This window comes from Mauremys mutica, chromosome 24, assembly GCF_020497125.1.
Source record: "Mauremys mutica isolate MM-2020 ecotype Southern chromosome 24, ASM2049712v1, whole genome shotgun sequence".
Taxonomy (NCBI): Eukaryota; Metazoa; Chordata; order Testudines; family Geoemydidae; genus Mauremys; species Mauremys mutica.
The window spans coordinates 6783727-6806806 of NC_059095.1; the positions used below are offsets into that span (position 1 = coordinate 6783727).

The window sequence follows — 23080 nt, forward strand, 5'->3', positions numbered from 1 at the left end:
ACAAGGAAATAGTGTGTGTTGTGTATATCTGAGAGAGCTATGTATTGGTACAGTACACTTACAGCTTCTTTAGGTGAAGAAAAAAATAACTCCTGCTCTTAGGGTATTTTTGTAACGCCGTTAACCACAAGCAGGCCAGGTCATTTGTTTCATTTCATCTGGAAGATGGTGCACACTGCTCTCTACCCAAAGGAGTTTGTTCCCTTGCTGACTGCTGCATTGACTGCACACATGCACAGCCCCCATTATAGTCCTTGTGCGTGGTACACATCTCTAAGGGGCATTGAGCCTTGTAGACTTTCATGGATTGAATTGCCAGCATCTGCCTCTGGGTTTTATTGGAGGTCTCTAAGTCAAATATTGAGCAGGCCTACTTCTGCTCAGCAGTGAGGTCTGATGAGGTGATGCTAATGGCCAAAACTCCCGTAAACAGGCATGTCATCGCTGAAGTCAGAGGCTGATGTATTCTTCAGGGAACTTACGTGTCTGCAGGAGGAAAAAAGCCCCAAGTGCTTACAAGTAAAAACAAAAGCGAGGATGACAGTTCACATTCTAATTTCATAAGCTGTTAGCTCTAACACACGTGTTATATAGCAGGTCAGAATGGATGATTATAGGCCATACTAGCCTTAAAATCTGTGAATCTTGCTACGACTGAGTCACTCCTGCAGGGATGACTTGAGTTAGCAGGAGTTATGAGAATGGTCGATCAGCGTCTCCTAACACTCAATTGCAGAGAGCAAAAAACCCCTTTTCAGTTTCTTTGAATGAAAGAGAGAAAGTGGCCAATCTTTATATCTGAACTGGTTCACCTTGGTATGGGAGCCAAGTTCATTGGAAGCAGAAACGAGGGGCCATATTGGAAAGTGCAACGGATGTTACTCTTGCGTTCTTCCCCAGAGAATGGACGATGAATACTGGTGGATATTCAGAGAGCAAGAAAGGTACGTCTTGTGAAAGCCAGGCCCTGTTCCTACAATTTGTTCTGCACAGGTGGGCACCTGAATGCTCCTTGAAGTCAATGGGATTCTCTGAGAGTGCAAGGATCAGATTGTGCAGGGCTAGTTGCGGGATTGGGGCATATTGCTAGTTTATAAAGAGGTCGAATGCAAGCCCACGTTGATGTTGAGTGTTTGCGCTGAATGTTTAACCTGTAGCCTAGGGCCTTCCTGCAGTAGAAAAAATTTCCCTTCACGCGTAGTGAAGGGAGAAAATGACAATTACATTTTAGCCCTTTTCCAGCCTTTAAGTCAGCAGCGAAGAGCTAAATGGAAAAAAGTTAACTTTTTAAAACCTGCTCAAGATCAGTTGTAGCGGTGAGTTAGATCTTGAGAATACGGGGAACAGACCAGCTGTGTCACTGCAATTTACAATCTCATAGTGGTTTCTGATGTAGCTGGGAAAAAAGAGCTAAATTCACCCAGGCAAGCGAAAGGGCTAATCATATAATCTACAGGCAAAATGTTAAAACTTGCAGGCTGCAGCTACATTTCTCCCACTGTTCCGCTAGGTGGCTCCATTTATAAATGAAATGCTGTGGGTTTCCAGGTGGTGCTGAATGACATTTTAAAGTGGGGTTTAATAACGTGCACCCACTTCTCATCCCCATTTTGAAGACTCACTTTTCACAAACAAACCCAAGCGGTGGGTGCTTTTCCTTTACTATATAAGTACACTGTAAAATAACTGCACTGTCTAGATCAGTGGTTATCAAACTTTTGCATTGCTGACCCCTTTCACACAGCAAGCCTCTGAGTGCGACACCCCCCCTTATAAATTAAAAACACTTTTTTTTTATGCCTACCACTATTATAAATGCTGGAGGAGAAGCAATATTTAGGGGTGGAGGCTGACAGCTGGTGACCCTCCCCCCCCATGTAATAACCTCACAACCCCCTGAGGGGTCAAGACCCCCAGTTTGAGAACCCCTGATCTAGATCTTTCTAAACTCCTTGGGCCAATTTCATCCCTTAAAGGATTGACTTCTTCAGCTGGCCCGCGTTACAGATGTGTAAGTGTGTAATTTATGTAGTTTTCTTAGGAATTTAATTTAAAATATCTCTGCTTCAGTGGTACAGATGCAGCTATATACAACTTTAGCGTTGAAAAGAATGTAGGGGAATGGATTCAAAACAGTTTAAGCAACTGAGATGGTTGGTATCCAAAGGGGGTGGAGGTGGGTGGGAGTGTCGATATAGATTCATGTATTCTGAGGCCAGAAGGTACCACTGTGATCATCTAGTCTGACCTATAGAACTTCCCCCAATGGTTCCGAGAGTAAATCTTTTAGAAAAAACATCCAATCTTGATTTTAAAATTGTCAGTGATGGAGAATCCACCACGACTCTTGGTAACTTGTCCCAGTGATTAATTACTCTCCCCATTAAAAACGTGTGCCTTATTTCCACTCTGAATTCGTCTATCTTCAATGTCCAGCCAATGGATCATGTGATTCCTTCTCTGCTAGACTGAAGAGCCCAATATTAAAGATTTGTTCCCCAGGTAGATACAGACTGTAATCAACTCACCCCTTATCCTTCTCTGTTAGACTCAAGGAGTTCAATCTATTTAGCTTATCACTATAAGGCATGTTCTCTAATCCTTTAATCATTCTTGTGGCTCCTTCCTGTACCCTCTCCAATTTATCAATATCTTTCTAGAATTGTGGACACCAGAACTGGACACAGGATTCCAGCAGCAGTTGCACCAATGCCAAATACATAAGTAGGAATAAAGAAGTTATTTTACCTACGATTCCTGTTTATGCATCTCAGGATTGCATTACCAGTTTTGACCACAGCATCCCACTGGAAGCTCACGTTCAGCTGAATGTCCACTATGACCCCTAAATCTTCTTCAGAGTCCCTGCCTCCCAGGATAGAGTCCCCTATCCTGTAAGTATGGCCTGCATTCTTTGTTTCCAGAAGCAACCTGGTCTAGAGGGAAGTGAAGGCAGCTGTAAAAATTTTTAAAAATAATATAACAAATGGAAGAAAGGGAAAGTTAATCACAATGAATATAAATCAAAAGTTAGGAATTGTAGAAAATTGATAAGGGAAGCCAGGGGACACAAGGAGACATGTATGGCCAACAAAGTTAAAGACAATAAGGAGGAGTTTTTTAATTAACTTAGGAACAAAAAGAATCCTAACAATGGTATTGGTCCATTACAATACCATTGCACCTATTTTACCTATGCACCCACGAAAGCTCATGCTCCAATACGTCTGTTAGTCTATAAGGTGCCACAGGACTCTTTGCTGCTTTTACAGATCCAGACTAACACAGCTACCCCTCTGATACTTTCAGGTGGAGGCTCTCCCACATTCATGTGACTTCAGGAGCTAGAGCTTTAAGAAAAACGCCTAGTATAGGAAGATTTGGCAGCATTGCAACTGGGGCCGGCTTTCAAAGATCTCTGCTAAAAATGGCCAGGATTTCAGAAGTGTTCAGCTCCTGTTGTGACTCTCAGGACCAGCTTTTTGAACAGGTTGACCTCTTCTGGAAAGCTGGTTCTGAAGTCCCCTTGAGCCCTCCAAGCATACTTGAGTGGTGTCTCCAACTTGAACTGGTTCCTCTGCACAGCAGTGAATTTCATCCAGCCAGTGCTGGCAGCCTGCAGAGTAATCTCCCTGGGGAACGATCCTGCGCTGGCTTCGCTGGAGGGGAGTGGACAAGGTGACCCAATAGGTGTTTTCAGTCAGCGACTCCCATGGGTAAGAGCAATATGAGCTGATGGCACAGAGTATTGGAATCAGTTTGAAGAGATAGGGTGCAGCAGTAAATGAAAGCGCCGCAGGAACTAAGTATATGGACCATCATAATGTTTACATTCACACAGCACCTTTCCTCCCGGGACCTGCTGCCAGCTACCTACATATGGGCTAGAGGGCAGCAACTCTGGTAAGAAAAGGTGAGGTTTTGGCTCAGGACACCTCTGGCAGAAGTGCCAGGTGGATATGTAGGGCCTTGTAATAATAACCAGAGAGTTTGCGCTGGTTCTGATGCCTCAGTTTGCCTTCCCGGCCCGTTTTCCTGGACAACCAATTCACCAGGTTTCCTTTGGTTTCCTATCGTAACTATCTCCTAGGGCTTCACCTACACCTATAACGTTTCCATTCAATTGACAATGATATTACAGCGCAGTTGTAATTGCTCCATAGTTAAGGTTGCATTAGTGAGTTTCAGTCTGGTGCTGGAAAGAATGCTGACTATCTGGTGTCTTTGAGTGAGGGTCGGTAAAATGAAAAATGGCCCAGAAGCTTTGGCTAATTGTGGATTTTCTGGCGCATTGGGGGATGCAATTTGAAGTTCTGGAACGTTTATAATAAGCTGAGGAAAAATAGATGTCTTGGAAAGCAGCTCACTTTTCTTTGTACTCCTTTTGCAAGAAATCTAACGTACTCTGAGACGCTCTCCTTTGATCATATTGCTGCTTCTCATACACTCCTTCCTAAAGCATCGCTTTGGCATCAGGAGTGTTTGTTTGATAACTTTTTAACTATAATGTCAACAGAAATGCGAAAACGATACGCACACTCCACCCCCAGCTTCATCGCTTACCCTCCAACACAAAGCCTTAGCAGTATGAAGGCAGAGTAACTGCCCCAGCGCATGGAATGTGTGACAGTCAGATGTGCTGATCTGTGGATACCAGTGATAGAAAAGCACAGCAGGTCACAACGTTGGGCATCAGAGCACGAGTGGGATGACGCTGGCGTAAGTATTGCTTTGGGTACCTGTTGGAAGGGGTGGGGCCTTGAGGCTAGTCTCCCCGAAGGGGGGGCTCACACGCTGCCCATGCTTTCCCTTTAACTTATTTCCATACTTCTAAGGTTTTGGATGGGTGGGTGTGTGTGTCCTGCTGTCCCCTGAACTCTCACTATATGTACCTTTTGTTTACAAATATATATTGATCATTACCTGTTAGGTTCACTCCCTCTGGGGCACCTGGCATTGACCACTGTCTGCAGACAGGATACTGGGCTAGATGGACCATTGGTCTGACCCAGTACGGCCGTTCTTATGTTCTTCTATGCTCTCTGGCTTGCAATCAATGGAATTGGAGAATTTTAATTGTACGACTCCTTCATTCAGGGGTCTGGTTTGTTGTCTATTCCTGGCCTAACAAATCCCAGTCTTCACAGTCTCCTTAGGACTGTTTTGCAGTGCGAACACAGCCAAGGCCTGGTTTCCAAAGGTGCTAAACCAGTTGGAAACTCAGGCCAGGGTGTTCGACACACTTGAAAATCAGCCCACTAGTAGCTGGGCACTCAAAGCTGCTCCCAAAATAGCATGAGTCTGTGTAACTGACCCCAGTGGAGTAAACAGATTTGAACCCAAGACCTTCAGAGCTGAATGAGTCCCTGTTGTGCCAGCTAGAAGACACTGTCTGCTAATGGAGGCAGCAGCAATCATAAATATTTTATCTGCACTAGCCATTAGAGGGAGACAAAGATAGTAATTCCCCTAGTATAAGAAGACTTAGTTTTATATGGTGCTGCTCATCTGTAGATCTCAAAGCACTCTCTCTCTTTCTCACATCCCAGTATCACTCTCCTATTCCTGGGCTTCCGCTGTGTTCAGTTAAAAACAACAAACGCATAAAACCTTCATCCTCTAAGCATAAAATCCAGGCTTGGCTTGTTCTTAGGTTTCTCCGTGCTAGACCTCCTCTCTTGCTGTGCCTGGTTCAAACCGTTTCTTATCTATACTCCTGGGCTGGAGCTAATGGGATTTGCCTGGTGAGCCAGCAGAAATATCTCTGCATCCCTGAATAGGGCCCTGAGATCCTGACGCTTTGGGCCTCCGTGCTGATGTTTCAAAGGGCATGATGTGGTCAATCCCAGCGTCTTATCTTCTGACAGTCCCACCTGGTTGGGCCGCCTGTCTGTGAGTGCCAATAGCTGAGGCTTCCGAGCAAAGCGAATTCCCTCCCACATACATACTGATGCTCCTGGCTAATAGTGCAGGTATTGCTGTATGTCAGGGGTCGGCAACCTTTCAGAAGCGCTGGGCTGAGTCTTCATTTATTCACTCTGATTTAAGGTTTTGCGTGCCAGTCATACATTTTAATGTTTTTAGAAGGTCTCTTTCTATGTCTATAATATAGAACTAAACTATTGTTGTTTGTAAAGTAAATAAGGTTTTTAAAATGTTTAAGAAGCTTTGTTTAAAATTAAATTAAAATGCAGAGGCCCCCAGACCCGAGTGCCACTGAAAATCAGCTTGCGTGCCGCCTTCGGCACGCGTGCCATAGGTTGCCTATCTCTGCTGTATGCAGAGAGGAAAGGCCTGTCAGAAGTGACTCCATCATCAGCTTATTTATCCAGGACTTTGGCTGTGCTTATCCTCACTGGGATGGTTCCATCCTCTGCATCCGCTTACATCACGAGTAGGAGGGACACAGGTACCTTTATGGCAAGGGCAGGTGATATTTCCACCACCATCCTCCCTTGAGATTTAACTGGGGTTTCCATTGGGGACTTCACTGGGCTCCTGCTAAATGAGGCCTCTAAGGAATATGATACCCTGGCCAGGCAACCCCCAGTAGTCAGCCCTGCCTATAGGAGGTTGTGGCAGCCCTGTTACTATTGCAGTCTCCCTCCTCCCCCAGCCCCGGGTTTTCCACTGCTAGAGTCCCTGGCATGATTTACTTTAGCAGGAGATGGTGTAAAGTGCATTGAATTTAGCCCATTGCTTTAGCTCAGAAAGGAAAGATGAGTTTAGGGTTAAGGGACTGGGACACAGGAGTCAGGGGTCAATTCCTGGCTCTGCCACAGACTGCCAGTCTGATCTTGGGTGAGCCATTTAATCTCTCTGTGCTTCAACATCACCATCTGTAACAACTCTTCTATTTGCTGTCTTGTACCTTCAGACTGTGAAATCTTTGGCAGCAAGGGCAATCTCCTCCTGTGTTTGTACAGCCCCTAGCACAATTGGGATGTCATCTTGGTTGAGGTCTCTGGGCACTCCAACTGATCCGATCAGACTGCTGCCTATTGTGCATACAGCAAGAAGGGATACGATTGCTTTGGGCTGGGACAAGGGGAATCTGCCAAGGAGGAATGGGATGAAATTAGGTTGAATATCAGAGGAAACCTCTCGACAGCCAGTTCTACTAGTCTGTTGGGGAAAACCTCCCAAGGGAAGTTCCCTGGGACTTGAGACCAGCCAGCTGTCTCTGTTCCTATCGATCTATGGTACTTCCATGGCCTCTATTCCCATACTCTGTGTGTATGTCTACCCTGTGATAAAAGCGCAGTTGTATACGGCAGCACTGCTGTGACTGGCCCAGATCAGCTTATTCAAGTTTTCAGGGTTTGGACTGCAGCCTTGCAGTGTAGACGTTTGGGCTCAAACGAACCTGGGCTCTGGGACCTTCCCCTCTCATTGGGGGTGGGTGGGGGTCTCAGACCCCAGTCCAAGCCTGAATGTCTACCCTGCAATTTTATAGCCTCCAGCCCAAGCCCTGCGAGCCAGAGTTGGCTGACCCGGGCCAGCTGCGGGTCTTTCACTGCAGTGGAGAGACCTATCTTCTGAGTACGTCACACTCTTAGGGAAGAGCTATGCTGGCACTCTACAGACACACAGAGGATCTAAGGCCCAGGTTCTCAAAAGTATGTAGGGTCTTAAAGGATGCCCTAGGATGGTTTTGCAGGAAGACAGGGAGTTGGTGTAGGGAATTGAAACCAACTCTCCCAATTCCCAGTCAAATGTTCAAATCCCTGAACAATCCTTCCTCTCTGTCAACAGGACTATTTCCATTAACTCCAATGGGCTTTGGATCAGGAGATGTCCTGTAGGGAGCGAGCTTTTCCTGGTTAGAGTACATGAACCTGCTGCAGCTCTTAATTTCTGGGATTGGTGGAACTTCTGCTAGGCTCCTTTCTGGCCACCAGATGGCAGCACAGATCAACAAATCCGGTTCCTCCCTGTGCCGCAGGATTGCTGGGTTACCATTTTGCTGCTATTGGAATAGCTGGAAGAGCCTCAAATTCTTTATTTCTACCCACTTCACCGTTTAAGACCTCTCTGAATCTGTTTTGCCTGTGGATGAAATGCACTGCCTTAACCTTCTACCCCAGGATGCTAGAAACTCTGCCGGCCCTGGGGTGATGGAGCAGCTTTCTTCCCCGCCCGGGGTTACTTCCAGGCATGGAGGTTATTTTCAAGACTCTCCAGCGACGAACCATTTATCTCTATTTCTGGTGTTTCTGCAAGACATTTTGCTATTTTGCTTGTTTTTCAGCTGCCCCCAGGCTTGGCAGCCCTGTGAGTCATGTAGCTGCCACTGGCTGAGCCATAGAGCGTGAGGGTTCTGTCTCAGGCTCATGAATCTCCGATGTGGGGAGTTATAAAGAACCGCAGCAACAAATAACCACAGAAGAATACTTTCCCCCGATCCATTTTTCAGCCTTCCCGTTGTCTGCACTTGACTAGGTCATTTAACATGTGGGTGGTGGTTTCTTTTTTCCCCCCTACACCAGAAAATTCCACCAAGTAACCTCTAACTCTTGCTCTGTAAACTTGCAGGTGTCCTCTGTGCACAGAAAACAGGATAGTTTGCTCTTTCAAAGCTGGATCGGAGTGGCTTTTTTTGGGTATGTTTGCCTTTGCTGCTATTAGTTTTAAATTCAATCCCACACCATGCAATTTCCCCAAACTCCAACAATGCAATATTGATGCCAGGCAGTGGGCCAAGGAAGTTGTGAGGACTTTCAGAGCCTGACTCTGATCTCACACTGGGGTTCACCTTGGTTGCAACTCCACTAGCTTCAGCAACGCTAGTCCTGATCGGCACCAGGGTGAATGAGATCAGCAACAGGCCGCCTTTTTCGTGAGTGCTCTATTGTTTTGCTGGGGATGGAGAGCTCTTGATCGCTTGCCTCTTTGGAGTAGGGCAAAGGGGAGTTTTCCATGTGCACTGGTCAAGGATGGTGCACTGTGGATTAGTAAAGCAGAGTAAGGTTATGTGGCACTAGGGCACAAGCATTCTACAAATCCATACTAGCTTGGCAGTGTGATAGCATAACTAGGGACTCTTAGCCTTTATCCCTCCATAGTTATCTGCTTCTCTCATAGCACATCGTGTCCAATGCAGCATTGTGATCCATGTGGTATATTTCCTAGTATTCTCACCCTTCCTGGTCTGAAATGTCCTAAGCAATAGGAAATCCACCTATTCCCACAGGAGATTATTCAATTCCACTTTATATTCAGGTTCTATTTATTCATGATTAATAAAGTTTCAAGAAGTGATTAATAACAGTTATAAGCATGTTACATACATGAACAGTGTATGTTCTAGTTCAGGGGTAGGCAATCTATGGCACGTGTGCCAAAGGTGGCACGTGAGCTGATTTTCAGTGGCACTCACACTGCCCGGGTCCTGGCCACCGGTCCAGGGGGCTCTGCATTTTAATTTAATTTTAAATGAAGTTTCTTAAACATTTTAAAAACATTATTTACTTTACATACAACAATAGTTCAGTTATGTATTATAAACTTATAGAAAGAGACCTTCTAAAAACATTCAGATGTATTACTGGCACACAAAACCTTAAATTAGAGTGAATAAATGAAGACTCGGCACACCACTTCTGAAAGGTTGCCGACCCCTGTTCTAGTTGGTTAGAAATAGAGTTGGTTGGGATTTTTCAACAAAACATTTTTCATCAGAAAATGCCAATTTGCCAAGACCAAAACTTTGCACAGGAGCATGTTGGTTTTGATGAATGCTTTTTGTTTTGAAGAAAAGAAAAAAAAATTGAAACTGTCCTGTTTTGACATTTTTTGGAATTAAATATTTCAATTTGCAGCTCACAGTTTCATTTAAAAATGTGCATTATTTTACATTAGTGTTTTTTAAATAAGAACATTTTAGGTCTGAACAAAACGTTTCCAATTTATTGAAATGAAACATTTCAATTGACGTAAAAAAAAAAGTCTGGATTTTTGGTTCATGAAAAATTTCAAGACTGTGGCTTTTTGGGATGGAGAAAAATTCTGAAAGCTTGACATTTTTCATAGGACTTTTCCTGACTTGCTCTAGGTTTAAGCACATGTGTAGAAGGTATTATAGATGGCTATAAGCCATACTTATCAGCAGTTTAACAACCCTGTTGGGCTCAAACAATCTATCCAGTTGATTAACCATTTATTAAAATATTCATAATTTATTAGTCCTTTATATTTGTAAATGGAACCCTAATAGACAGTGGGATCTCGTATTTAATAAATGAAAGATCTCTGTCCCAGGAGAGTATTACACTGCAGAAAGCAAGGTCTGTCACTGAGTTTGTAAACTGTTTGGGGCAGGCACCTTCCTGTTTTATGTGTGTATAAAACCCCTGGCACAATCTGGCTCCGATCCTAGCTGGAGGTCTCTGGTTGCTACTGTAATACACATAATGATTATTTATGCTGTCCCATAGCACAAGAGATTGCAGCATTTGATGACCTAGCTGGCAGGTTACATTTTAGATGAAATAAAGGGAAGAGCATCTTCCCATGGAGTGCTATTAGCTATGGCATTGACTGCAGGATCAGGTCAGCAAGTCAAATGCTGGGACCCGATTTAAAGAAGGGCTGGATCATTTTTGGATCGATAATAACATTTGTAGTTATGCAGAGCAAGATAAGGGCAATCGAATCTCAAATAAGGGAATCTTCATCCCCTGCTGTCTGCCTGCTCCCAGCCATGAACTCACAGGCAGCAAACACTGGTGAAAATCCTTACTGTTTGGCTTTATTGACTGCAAGGCATGAGATTACAAAGCTCCAGGAATCAGACAAGCCTCCCCAATCACTGACAAAGTGGCTCGGTTGGAAAAGTCGTATGATTGTGCTGGATTTTCCCAGATGTGGGTCTCTATCCAAAAAACAAGAGAGCTCATTGCCCTCTGCAGCAACATCTTGGCTCTTACGTCATACTAGAATAAGAAAACGGCAGCTGGAAAACAGCCTGGCAGGTGGCAAATTGTGATCACAGCTACTGAAAAACTAAGAATTGTGCCCATCTATTATGGGGATAACGATCCTGACCTCCTTTGTAAAATGCTTTGAGATCTACTGAGGAAAAAGCACTGGATAAAGGCTAGGGATTATTTAGTGCTCTTATATTTGTTCCCCTGGCTCCTCTTCTTTCCCTGCCCTGTTATGCCATCACTGCTGAGCTGATGGCGGGGAATCAAAGAAGTAGATGACAATATAAATGTACAAAGTGATGATAATTAATAAATGATCATTGTCATTGTACATGTTATGGAACTGAATCTACTACTCTGGCAAGAGAAGCAAGTAGGCTGCTTGGACCCTATGTCTCACTCTGCCAGTGACTTCAGGCCAGTTACTGTCACTGATCCATGCCTCAGTTTCTCTATGTAAAATGTGGCTCATACTTATAAAAACACTGGGTAAGACCAATGGTCCATCTAGCCCAGTATCCTGTCTGCCGACAGTGGCCAATGCCAGGTGCACCGGAGGGAATGAACAGAACAGGTGATCATCAAGTGATCCATCCCCTGTCCCCCATTCCCAGCTTCTAGCAAACAGAGGCTAAAGACACCATTCCTGCCCAGCCTGGCTAATAGCCATTGATGGACCTATCCTCCATGAACTTATCTAGTTCCTTTTTGAACCCTTGTTATTAGTGATTAAATCCCCTGGCTTCCTATTTGCCATTATTCTGAATTCAGAACTTCCTGCCCGAAAGTACAGTCCCTACCCATTGAGCTAAAGGAAAATCTCTATTAGCTGTTTGCCAGATAGGACCTATGACCCATTTCATAGAGTTTAAAGACAGAAGGGAGCATTAGGTCAGCTAGTCTGACCGCATGTATACCACAGGCCATTACATTTCTCACATGTATCCTATAATGATCCCAATGACTTTAGTTAGACTGAAATATTTTGGTCTTCAGGAGACTACACTGTAGTGTATCATAGGCAAAGATCAGGAGAGACCACAGTGCCAGCAGGACATGAGGCCCCTGCAATGGCTGAGAATTGATTAGGTTGGATATACCCAAATGATCCCAGCAGGCAGTCCACGCCCCATGCTGTAGATGAAGGTGAAACCCGCCCGTGGCCCCTGCCAATCTAACCTGGGGGGAAATTCCCTCCTGACAGCAAATCTGGTGATCACTTAGACCGTGAGCAAGACCCATCAGCCAAGCATCTAAAAAAGGGGATTCTTTGTACCACCTCTGGAGCACTTGTCCAGCCCGTCCTATATCCAGTTTCCAACTGTAGCCAATCTCTGATGCTTTGGGGTGAAAAATTCCTTCCTGACCCCTATAGATGACTGGCTGAAGCCCTGAAGTGTGACATTTCTTTATACATATTGTCTTAATGCAGAGCTACAAGTATTATGAGCATGCTGAGGGCAATGCAGGCAATCATATCCTCCCAATGACCCATGAAGGATGGGGTTGAAGAGTGGGATTAATAGATTTACAGATTCCAAGACCAGAAGAGAACGTGATGACAGGCCAGCCTGACCTGCCGCGCACACAGGCTACAGAATTTCTCTCAGCTGCTTTGTTAAACACATTTAAATGTTCATATGTCAAGCTCTTTGGAAGTATAAAGTTATTTTACTATAGTGTTACCATGCCCTTTTGTTACTGGTATATGAGTGTTTATGCCACTGATCTATGTGATACAGACATAATTTTTGCTTTCAGTTACATGTTTTCATTATTGCATTATTCTGTACAATGGTACCAATTCTGCTATCAGAGGGGCCAGGCCCTGCTTTCATGTAACCTGCCTGAGGGTGCATTTGTCCAAAGGTCTTGTCATGCAGTGTGATATTTATATACATGGTATTCCTGTATATCTCATCATAGGTATGCTCTCACTCTCAGGCTTCAGGGCTGATCTCTTCACAGGTCAGGTAGAGATTCCTCTCCCTCCCCCATCACCACTTCTGTGGACAGTGTTGCATCACTGGGGTATCATGCAGCTTCTTGTTTTTCTGGGCACCGATGGCAGAGGATCCTTGCCTTGCTGGACAACTGGTCTGACCAGTACAATGACTCTTAGGTTCTTGTATCATCTCTGAGGGTGAATTTCACACTGATGTGGGGAGCCAGCACCAGGTTTAGCCACCCTTTAAGACCCACTTAAACTGTAGTGAGCCCTATGGGTCTGAGTGGGATGTTAATGGTCCTTGCGCTTGCCCTCCACATAGGGGTGAATTTCACTCTAAATGATGACAAGGTAAGTGACTTGGTGTGGCTAAATTCTGCGCTTACGTTCCATGGGTGTAAATCTGGCATAATTCCACCGAAGCTGATGGAGTTACTCTGGATTTACACCACCATAACAAAGCAGAGAATATGGCCATTTGCTTTTTAACCAGTCATATGCTCTTCCCAAAGTCCTGTTTTACGATACTCAGGTGTTTTGCTGCTGGCTTCCCCATGCTATGGATATGGTCTGAAATTCATTTACTTGCCAATCGTACTTTGTCCATTCCCTTATAGAAGAACTGGGCCAAACTCTTTACACTAATTGAAGTTGCAAATTACAGGGGAATTTTTCTTTTTAGGCATTTTGTAAATGATGACAGAGGAGCATGAATCCCTTTCAGGAGCAAGGAGACTTGCCTGACTTTTAAAAACATTGATGTTTTGTTTCATTTAAAAAATATATTGTATTTCATAGCCCACCTGCTTTTAAATTGCTTTTCTTGTTTTCCTAATGTGTGTTTCTCTGGATGTTTGCACGTCTTCTGTTTGCCTTTGATATGGGAAAAAGTTTAAGTCAATAAGGTTTGATTTGATTTGTAAATAATGCTGGGGTTATGTATTATCACACAGTCACAGAACTCTGACTCCCTGTCTTGTCCTCCAGACAGATATGACAGGCCAGACACATGACCTGAGCAGGATGAGCAGAGGAGAAAGATTAAAATAACTTTGAGCGAAGAGCATAGAACTTTATCCTGTACCTCTGTTTAGCCCACAAACCACCAGGAGCTTGTGAAATAATTACCTTAGACAGATAATAAAACATCCTCAGGCAAAACTAAGGTACTTAATATACTGCCCAAGTCAATTCCCCTTATTTCTGCTGTCCTTCTGCTTTTAATAATGGCTTAATGAAAAATTCAAAATTAATTGGAACTGGCATTAGACATTCACATGGCCCAGCGTGGGCTGCCGAGCTTAAATATTTCATCACCCACCTTCTCTGCCACACTGCTTCCACGGGCTGCGATGTTGGGGAGAGCCCAGAGAAGTTTGCAGACTTCTTGCAGGCAAAAATAAATAAAGCCCAGCAACTAGATCTGAGTGTTTTCCTTCCGCTGCGATCTTTCCCTCTCTATTTAATGATACACATCCAAGGCCCAATTGGAAAGAGCAGCTCTAAAAATAAACAGGAGCTGTCTGAAAGGTATTTGTCAGTTGTCAGGCTGCCACATAGGCTAGAAGAATGAATCAGATGAAGGGGCTGACAGCAGACAGGCTCCTTTGAAATGAGAGTGCTTTGTGCTTCTCCTGGCACCCTCTGGGCAAGTGGTGCTGGCCACAGTGTTCAGACTTGGTGGTGTATGGGGAGGGATTCAGCTCTGATCCGTGTCAATGAGAGGCTGTCCTTTGACATCAGTGGGAAACGGATCAGTTCTGACTCAAGCAAGTGTATGGCTTTACACCAAGGGTGAATTTGGCCCCTAGAGTGAAATTCACCCATTACAGAGGCGATGCACCAGGCCCTCTGCATGGGGGTGAATTTTACTCCTAGATCCATATTTTGGCTGTTAAGTCAGGGGTTGTATTTTCAGAGCTGCTGAGCACCAGCAGCTCCTAGTGACTTCTGGACTACTAGTTCTGGTGTCGAGATAAGATGTTAGCTGCCTAGCTTTAGGCACCCAAATTACAAAAGGTGGCTTTAACCTCAGTTTCCCCTTTTGTAAAATGGTGATCTTATGCTGACTTTACTTGAGGACCTGCCTTTGAGGCTGTTGCCGAGTTTATGATGTTTGTAAACACTTTGAAACCCTCCAGTGGAAGACACCACTGCAGTGAAAAGTGCTGTTATCATTTTATCCAAGGTGCTCATAATAGCCGCCCACCTCCCAGATAGGTTTTCATTACCCCCATTTTACAAAAGGGGAAACTGAGGCACAGAGCTGTGATGTGACTCACCCACACATACACAGTGAGTCAGTAGCACAGCTGTCAATAGGACCCAGGCATCCTGGCTCCCATCAAACCATGATCCCTAAATTATATTGGCCAGATTCGCAAAAGTGCTCAGCATCCAGCAACTTCCATTGTCTTCAGTGGGGATGGTGGGGGTGATTCTCCATTGTTCTTAATGGGGGGTTGGGATTTTCCATTGGGCTTCAAAGGGGAGAGGGGGTGTGCAGATTCTCCATTGTTCTCAGTGGGAGCTGCTGGGTGCTCACCATATCTGGAGATCCGGCCAGTTCATTTAGGAGTATAAATGGGAGCCGAACTCCTTTGAGAATTTGGCTGTGTATAATAAAGCAAAGTCTTTGAAGACAAATGGCTTGCAGTACTTTGGTCAAAAGACACTACTCTGGGTACAAAAGAGTGGCCATGGAGAATTAATTCATGTAATATGGCTGCAGGAAATTGCGCACAAGATAAGAATGTGACCTGATCTTTTTGAAAAAACACGACTTCCTTATCTAGATGATCTTTGCTCTAAAGTATTCTCTTCCACATCTGCCACCAACTGCCCTGATGAACATTCAATTATAAATGACTCCTATAGCTGACTACTTCCTCTGTCACAGTGGTATATTTAGATTTAGGAGGGGACAGTTTGTTACCATTGGTATTTAGATTACAGCTGTATGAATAATGGATTTTTCAATTTGCCGGTAATTTGGTAAGTCATTTTGAACTGAAGATATCAGAATGTTTCCATTTGTTTGGATATTTTTTAGGACTTTTTTTTTTTAACTTGGAACAATCTGGTGACGCTAACTCAAATTTTCAACATGTTTTGATGTCAACAAATGTGCATTTTTCTGCCAAAAAAAAGTTTGGGCAGCAAAATTTCCCCCTTCTCTGGTTTAGGTCTCTATATTGTTTGCAGTGCTCACGTGCATTTTTTTCTGCAGCCTTGTGATGCTGTCATTTCTCACGTGCTAAGAGGACTTGGAGAGATCATTACTCAGATGAACCACCCTCCAGGAACAGGAAGTAGTGCTGATGAACTAGCATGTGGTATTTATCTTGTTGAGTCCCCATGGTTGTGTTAGGAGCACAGGGTGACACACAGCCTATGCACCTGGTGAATGTCACTTATTCAGTGTACAGTGTCTCAGCTGAGATGTAAAACAAAGAACATTGTGGTTGTTTTAGATTCCATTGCACTTTTCATATGGGATGAGGTATTAATTAGCTTTGAAGTCCTGTCCAAATTTCCACATGTCTAATTACTTTGCCTATCTAATCTCCATTGAAGGGAGTGTTCTTCTTTTCCTGATTTAAACTGCCATGTTGTGGTGCAATGTGACTGTTAAACAGTTGCTGGGTTCCACTTCAGAGGTGGCTGCATTTTAGTACTAGTGGAAGGGATCTTACTAAAGCTCTCCAGCTCTTTAATGCACCCACCCATCCATGGTCTCTAAATACCAGTCTTTGGAGTGCTTTGGGAGCCTTTGCGCTTTGCAAATATAATTATCATTGTAATGGCATTTGCGGGGTGGGAAATGACTCCTACAAATATTCCCCAGCCAGCAGGCTTTGCACATGTCTGTGGAAGCCAGTACCTGAGATGAGCTCTTCCCTGGAATGTGAAGCACGCAGCGTAGCTGCTGGGAGGAACAGGTTTGGCAAGAAGTGTAGGGTGTTCACTGCAGGAAGCTCATTCGCAGCCACGTCTCTGCTTTCACCAACACAGCTGGATGTCCCTCAGTGCCACGCTGGCCAGTCTGCCAGGCCCGAGAGGATGGAGACCCTGCGAAGGAGCCTTTCCCGCTGGAAGAGGTACCACATCAAGGTGCACTTGGCCGACGAGGACTTGCTGATTCCCCTCACTGTCAAGCCCACGGACAAGGTGATGGACCTGCGGGCTCAACTGGTGCGAGAGGGCATCACCTCTTGGAAGAAGACTTTTTACTACAACGCCAGGCAGCTTGGGGAGGAGGAGACTGTGAAGGAGGCCAAAATCCAGAATGGATCTGTCCTGCTTCTTGTCAGCCACAAGAGGTATGGGGGGAGATCGTCACTGTTTCCAGGGAGATGAACTGGGGGATGAGGGGAGAAAGGGGATGCTCAATTGATTCTTGATTGGAACTCTGGGATTTGCAAAGGGCCTAAGGATGCTCAGCTGCCACTGACTTTCAATGGCCATATCGGTGCCTAAACCCCTTAGGCTTCTTTGAAAATCCCATGCTCTATGCTTAGATCAGGGGATCGGAAGAGAAAGGAAAAAAATTCTTCTTGATCTAACCAATCCCTGCCCCCAGCTGGTTCTGCCATTCCTGACCATGCGGCCGACTTCTAAATAGAGGAGAGCAAAGAAAGACCCTCTTGAATCCTATTAAAATGTGCTGGGCTAAGGGAGTTTTGCAGAGCAAGGAAATGCTGCATCTCCTCCCAGCTTGAGTGGAAAACATCCACTCAATATGCAGCGGCAGTCAAAAAAGCAAACAGAATGTTGGGAATAATTAAGAAAGGGATAGATAATAGGACAGAAAATATCATGTTGCCTCTATATAAATCCATGGTACACCCACATCTTGAATACTGCGTGCAGATGTGGTTACCCCAGCTCAAAAAAGATATATTGGAATTGGAAAAAGTTCAGAAAAGGGCAACAAAAATGATTAGGGGTATGAAACGGCTTCCGTCTGAGGAGAGATTAATAAGACTGGGACTTTTCAGCTTGGAAAAGAGACGGTTAAGGGGAGATACGATTGAGGTCTATAAAATCATGACTGGTGTAGAGAAAGTAGATAAGGAAGTGTTGTTTACTACTTCTCATAACACAAGAACTAGGGGTCACAAAATGAAATTAATAGGCAGCAGGTTTAAAACAAGTAAAAGGAAGTATTTCTTCACACAACGCACAGGCAACCTGTGGAACTCCTTGCCAGAGGGTGTTGTGAAGGCCAAGACCATAACAAGGTTAAAAAAAGAAGTAGATAAATTCATGGAGGATAGGTCCATCAATGGCTATTAACCAGGATGGACAGGAATGGTGTCCCTAGCCTCTGCCAGGAGCTGGGAATGAGTGACAGGGGACAGATCACTTGATGATTAACTGTTCTGCTCATTCTCTCTGGAGCACCTGGCATTGGCCACTGTCGGTAGACAGCATACTGGGCTAGATGGACCCTTGGTCTGACCCAATAGGGCCATTCTTATGTTCTTTGATATCACTTTGTAGTAACTTGCTCCTTCCTTCCCTATTTACTAGCTGTCTCTGTGGGCCAGGTTTGAGCTGCCACTGTCCCTGTCTGAGGTGCTCAGCAGTGGGAAGTCAGCATGGTGGCAAGCCTGCAATGATGCAGGATGGATGCAGCCCCACGCACTTTCCAGTGTGTTATGGGGCTGGACATAGACCCTGAAGGGCCAGCACTGAGATGTGAGCAGGACTGGCCGGGAAGCACAATGAGATTAGACACAACTAAGCTGGGTGCTGTAGATTCAGTGCTCTCACTTATGTTCTAGTAGGAGTTAAAGCAGAGAATCACGGTGGAAGAGACCTTTCCTCCACCAGGATCGCTCAGGGTGTCTGGTGGACACAAAGAGTTGTAATTTACACCATCCCACTACACCATCTTTTTGGAATCTGACCCATCACCATCAGCTCTGCTGAATTCTGTAAAGCATTTTGGCATACAGGAGGGAAGGTGCTGTACAAAATGGAGCGGAATCGCATTGTCTCCAGTTCAGATCCTTGAATCCAAACCCCACTAAACTGTGTGTGAGGAGGTGAGATTCAAATTCACAGAGCCACATCTGCCTTTAAGGTTTTGGTACTTGGTTGGAGATCAATCTGGAACAGGCCTGTCTGCTACTTCAGAGGCCACTGAAATCTCAAGAGAACCACTCATCTCACAAGATTTCAGCCATTTCCTGCCTGAGCCAAGGCAAACTCATGAGATTTTAGCATTGTCCACCTGCCCCCAAGTGTTGATTCAGCTTCACACCCAGACCACTCAGGTTAATCTGGATCAGTACCCTTATTCCTCTGCCTCGCCTCTTCTCTAGTGGTGGGAACTTTTTTGGTTTCTGATGTTTATTTTTTATTGGAATTTTAAGCCTAAACTTTCAAAAGTATCTCAGTTACTGGAGTGCCCAGCCTGAGATACCTTAAAAAAGGCCTGATTTTCTGAAAGGACTGACCATCTACTTTCTGAAAATCAGGGGTGGAATCCTGGCACCAGAGACGTCAGTGGAGGTTTTGCCATTCAGTGCATGGGTCACTCTGAGCTATGTATTTGTGGGTGATGTTCACACATGTGGATAAACAGTAATTATTGTCCTGGGTGTGGGGCTTGGCTCTTATTCAGTATCCGTCAGGTTGTGGCCTTCATGACTCAGTGCTTGGCCGAGATTTGTGTATGAACAAGGACTGGTTTTACTGGGGTGCTCGTTTGCAAATCGTTCTTGAGAGATCCCTGTATTACTCAAACCAACAAGCTGAGAATGCAGGGATAGCGCTTGGCAGCTGGACCAGAGAACTTCCCTGTGATGGAGACTGCAGCACTGGTTCTGGCTTGGGTGCCTGGGAGCATCAGGTAGTAGAGAACATGCCACTGGGTCTGCTTAGGAACTGTGGAACATCGGGTAACAGAAAATGTGGTGCTGGGGTCTGGCTAGTGTTTCTGGGTGTGCCAGGGTAATAGAGAAAGCAGCTCTGGTCAGCAGGCCCAAGGATTTGAGGAGCTGGTTGGCATGGTTCCTGCCCTCCAAAGGTCAATCCCTAATTTTTTAAGATCTCCCTGCACATCCCAGCATCCCCTGCCTGCTCCTCTGTACCAAGACCCCAGCCAAGCAGAGCTATATTAATTCCCAAAGTGGCGCGCCTCTGATTGCCAAGGTTTGTGGGTCGGTGTCGTGACCATAAATATTAATGGTGATGCTGCGTGCAGCGTGTCCTTCACCAGGGGCTCGTGGGACAGTGAAAATGACTCTATTTTTCATCCTCCCCACTTTTAATGCTTTTGTAGATCATTGGCATTTAGCGAAGGCTGAGTCAGCACTTCCACTGCCTGCTCCTGTTTTCTGGGGTTTATAACATAGCGATAAACATTCACTTAAGGCTGGAGCTTGGCAGAAAAGGGCTCAGCCCGGCCGCTAATACTGAGCATTTATTTGGACCGCAGTGTTCAAAAGTTTGAACAAGCCATTCTGGAGTTCAATCAACATGACCTCTCTCCCCTGCAAAACATCCAGAAGGGTCAGAGCTGGGCAAATAAAATTAATCTTCCTGAATGGAGGGCCAGCATGGTCACTAATTGGATTATAGTAGCATCGACTGAGATCAGGGCTTCCTTGTGCTAGGAGGGGAAGAAACACGTGGCAAGAGACAGTCCTTGCCCCTAAAGAACTACACAGACAAGGGTGGGAGGGGAAAACAAGCACAGCGAAGGGAAATGATTTGCCCAAAGTCTTACAGTAGATCGGTGGCAGAACCAAGAAGAGAATCCACGTTTCTGGCCTCTGAGGTCAGTGTCCCTAGCTACTGGACAGCACTGCTTCTCTGTTCACAGAATAGGATTTTAGTGAGGTTCAAGTGGTGTGTTGTTCTTGTGGTGTCTCTCTGTAAAGGGAGGAATTTCCTCCCAAACCATTTAGTCCTGGAATCTCGCGGAATTTGGTAAAATAAAGTATCTAGATGATGAAGCTTTTCATCGTTCTCCTCCCTCTCTTTCCCTGGCTCTGCTACAGGCCACAGTCTGGGCTGAGTTACACCCTCCTGACTTTCGTGAGGCTGCACTGGGATAACTGGGCAGTTATGAAGGCTTTCACCGTACAATAAAGCAAAACCCTCTGTTCTGTGAAGTGCTCTCTTTGCTTTGAATTTCTATACTGCTTTCCTGAGAACCTCAAAGTAGTACAATGACAACAGCAACCACAATAATAATTAATATCTATCTATCTATCTAGATATCTATCACACCATTTCCAAAAAGCCACTGCGTGGCAACAGCTTTTGGTCCAGAACTCTGTTGGATCACTCAATATGCTCATGCAGCTTTCCCAGACACGAATGGGGATTCAGCGTACTCCAGCACATGCAACCAACAGAGCTGAACTCAAGGGGGTCCTGACCCTGCAGTGGCCATGTGCACAGAGCATTCAGAGAATGCATCTGGTGTTTTTTTTGTATAAATCAGCGGCAAGATTGGGCCCCTGAGGATGGAGGGACCTGAACGTAGTAGGACTGCACAAGATTTGCCCCAGGGTGCCAGTTCAATAGAGCTGTATCCTCTCTGGGCCACAGTGGAGGGCTCTCTGCATGCCAGCATGCAGGGGGATTTGAGGGTGTAATAGGGCAGGAACTGTGGATCCTCAGCTATACAGATGCATCACCCAACCTACCCACTCCTCCTCCACTGCTCACGCACGCACGTACACACATAACCTGCTCCTCCTACACACACTCCACCACTACTTCCAGTACAGCCTTGAGGTTGTAGTAACAGCCTTCGGGTGAAATTTTTGTGCAGAAGGCTACTCCTAGGTCTTCCTTGCACCTCAAAATAGGGCTGGAATACGACTTCTCTGGTGCCTAGACCTTGTGCTGCTCTCTGCCCAGGGATGAATTTCACCCTCAGATGCCACTCCTCAGCAGGGCTGTGCGGGTTCTATCTCCTCCCTGACTGCCATGACCCACCCCCTTGCCCAGCAAGCCCCAATCCCAAGCCTTCAGTAGCACTCTGTGGGTCTCTCTGCTCAGACAAAGCCACTTAGGATCTTTAGCACATGTGCAGACCCAAGGTAGCCTTAATAATAGGCCTGGTACTATACTGGATAAATAACACACGCTTAAAAATAGCCCCACAGAAATACATTACCCAGTCAATAGCCTGGATGGCGCTTGCTTTTACCTTCAACCAAAGGATGGGGGTCTTTATATATACAGTGTACTCACAATTATCCAAATAGCCTGGGTGGGGGGAGAATCACATGGATTTTACTGAGATAATAGAGAGTTCACACAATCAAGAGAGAAGGAGCCATTCAGCAGCGGGGTGGCTGGTGAGAGTGAGGTGCAGTGGGCATCTTGCCAAGAAGGATTCATGCTGCCCACATCTGCCTGATCTCTGACATAGGCAATCTGCTTTCCTCCTCTCAGGTGAGGGAGGTGGGTTGTCCAGGTGCACATACTGGGAAGGAAGAGGAGGAATGGGAGGGAGGTGGGTTATGGCGGCTTCCAGAGGGAGACCTGCAGGATGGCTGAAAAGCTTGGCGTGGAGGTGAGGGGTCAGCTCTTGTGATGAGAGAGAAGCATCTAGTGTTGGGGCATTTAGTTGCGGGGCGAGGTGGTAATGGGGAGCAGGTCTGAGAAACTAGAAGTGGGGTCATGCCCCTTTGAGGTTTCACCACGGAGGCTTAGGCAGTTGAGAGAAGACTGGGTGGAGAGAGGCATGTGTGTTGCAAGTGAGGGTTACCTCTGAGTTCTCCCCACGCTGCCCGGGCTGGCTCCACCACCCTGATGTTGGTAAAATGCACTGTTGATTGAGCCCTGAGTGTCTGTACCATGCTGGGAACACCCTGTTTCTTATTTAGATAACGCCATGCAGCGGAGCCCAGGCAACGAGAGATGGGGCAAGTAACAAAGGCAGAAGGGAAGCTGGTGGAAGAGAGCTCGGCCCTGATTACCGGCTCTTGGTGAGTTCCTCGTCACATGCAGGCTTGACAGACAGTTCAATAAGCAGCTCAGAACGTTCCAGCAGGGTGTCCAGGAATAATTAAGTCAAAGAGAGCAACACATAACATTTCTTCATCAGCGCAGCCTGTGGTCTGAGCCACCAAAGGCAAATAACGTGGAGACCTCCTTGACTCAGAAATAGACTCCCATCTTCATGTTACCCTTGTTTTGAAATTTGGAATTCACATGATGAAATCCAGAA

General features: G+C 45.4%; 1 protein-coding gene across 1 annotated transcript; it reads left to right on the forward strand.

Annotated features, from left to right (window-relative positions):
* The first annotated feature begins 16164 nt into the window (after positions 1-16164).
* LOC123355934 (ubiquitin domain-containing protein TINCR-like) lies at positions 16165-22790 on the forward strand. The gene is made up of 3 exons (XM_044998799.1): positions 16165-16211; positions 16891-17198; positions 22737-22790. Exons 2-3 carry the CDS (start codon positions 16939-16941, stop codon positions 22738-22740), a joined length of 264 nt encoding a protein of 87 aa, XP_044854734.1. The 5' UTR covers positions 16165-16211; positions 16891-16938; the 3' UTR covers positions 22741-22790.
* Positions 22791-23080: the final 290 nt, after the last annotated feature.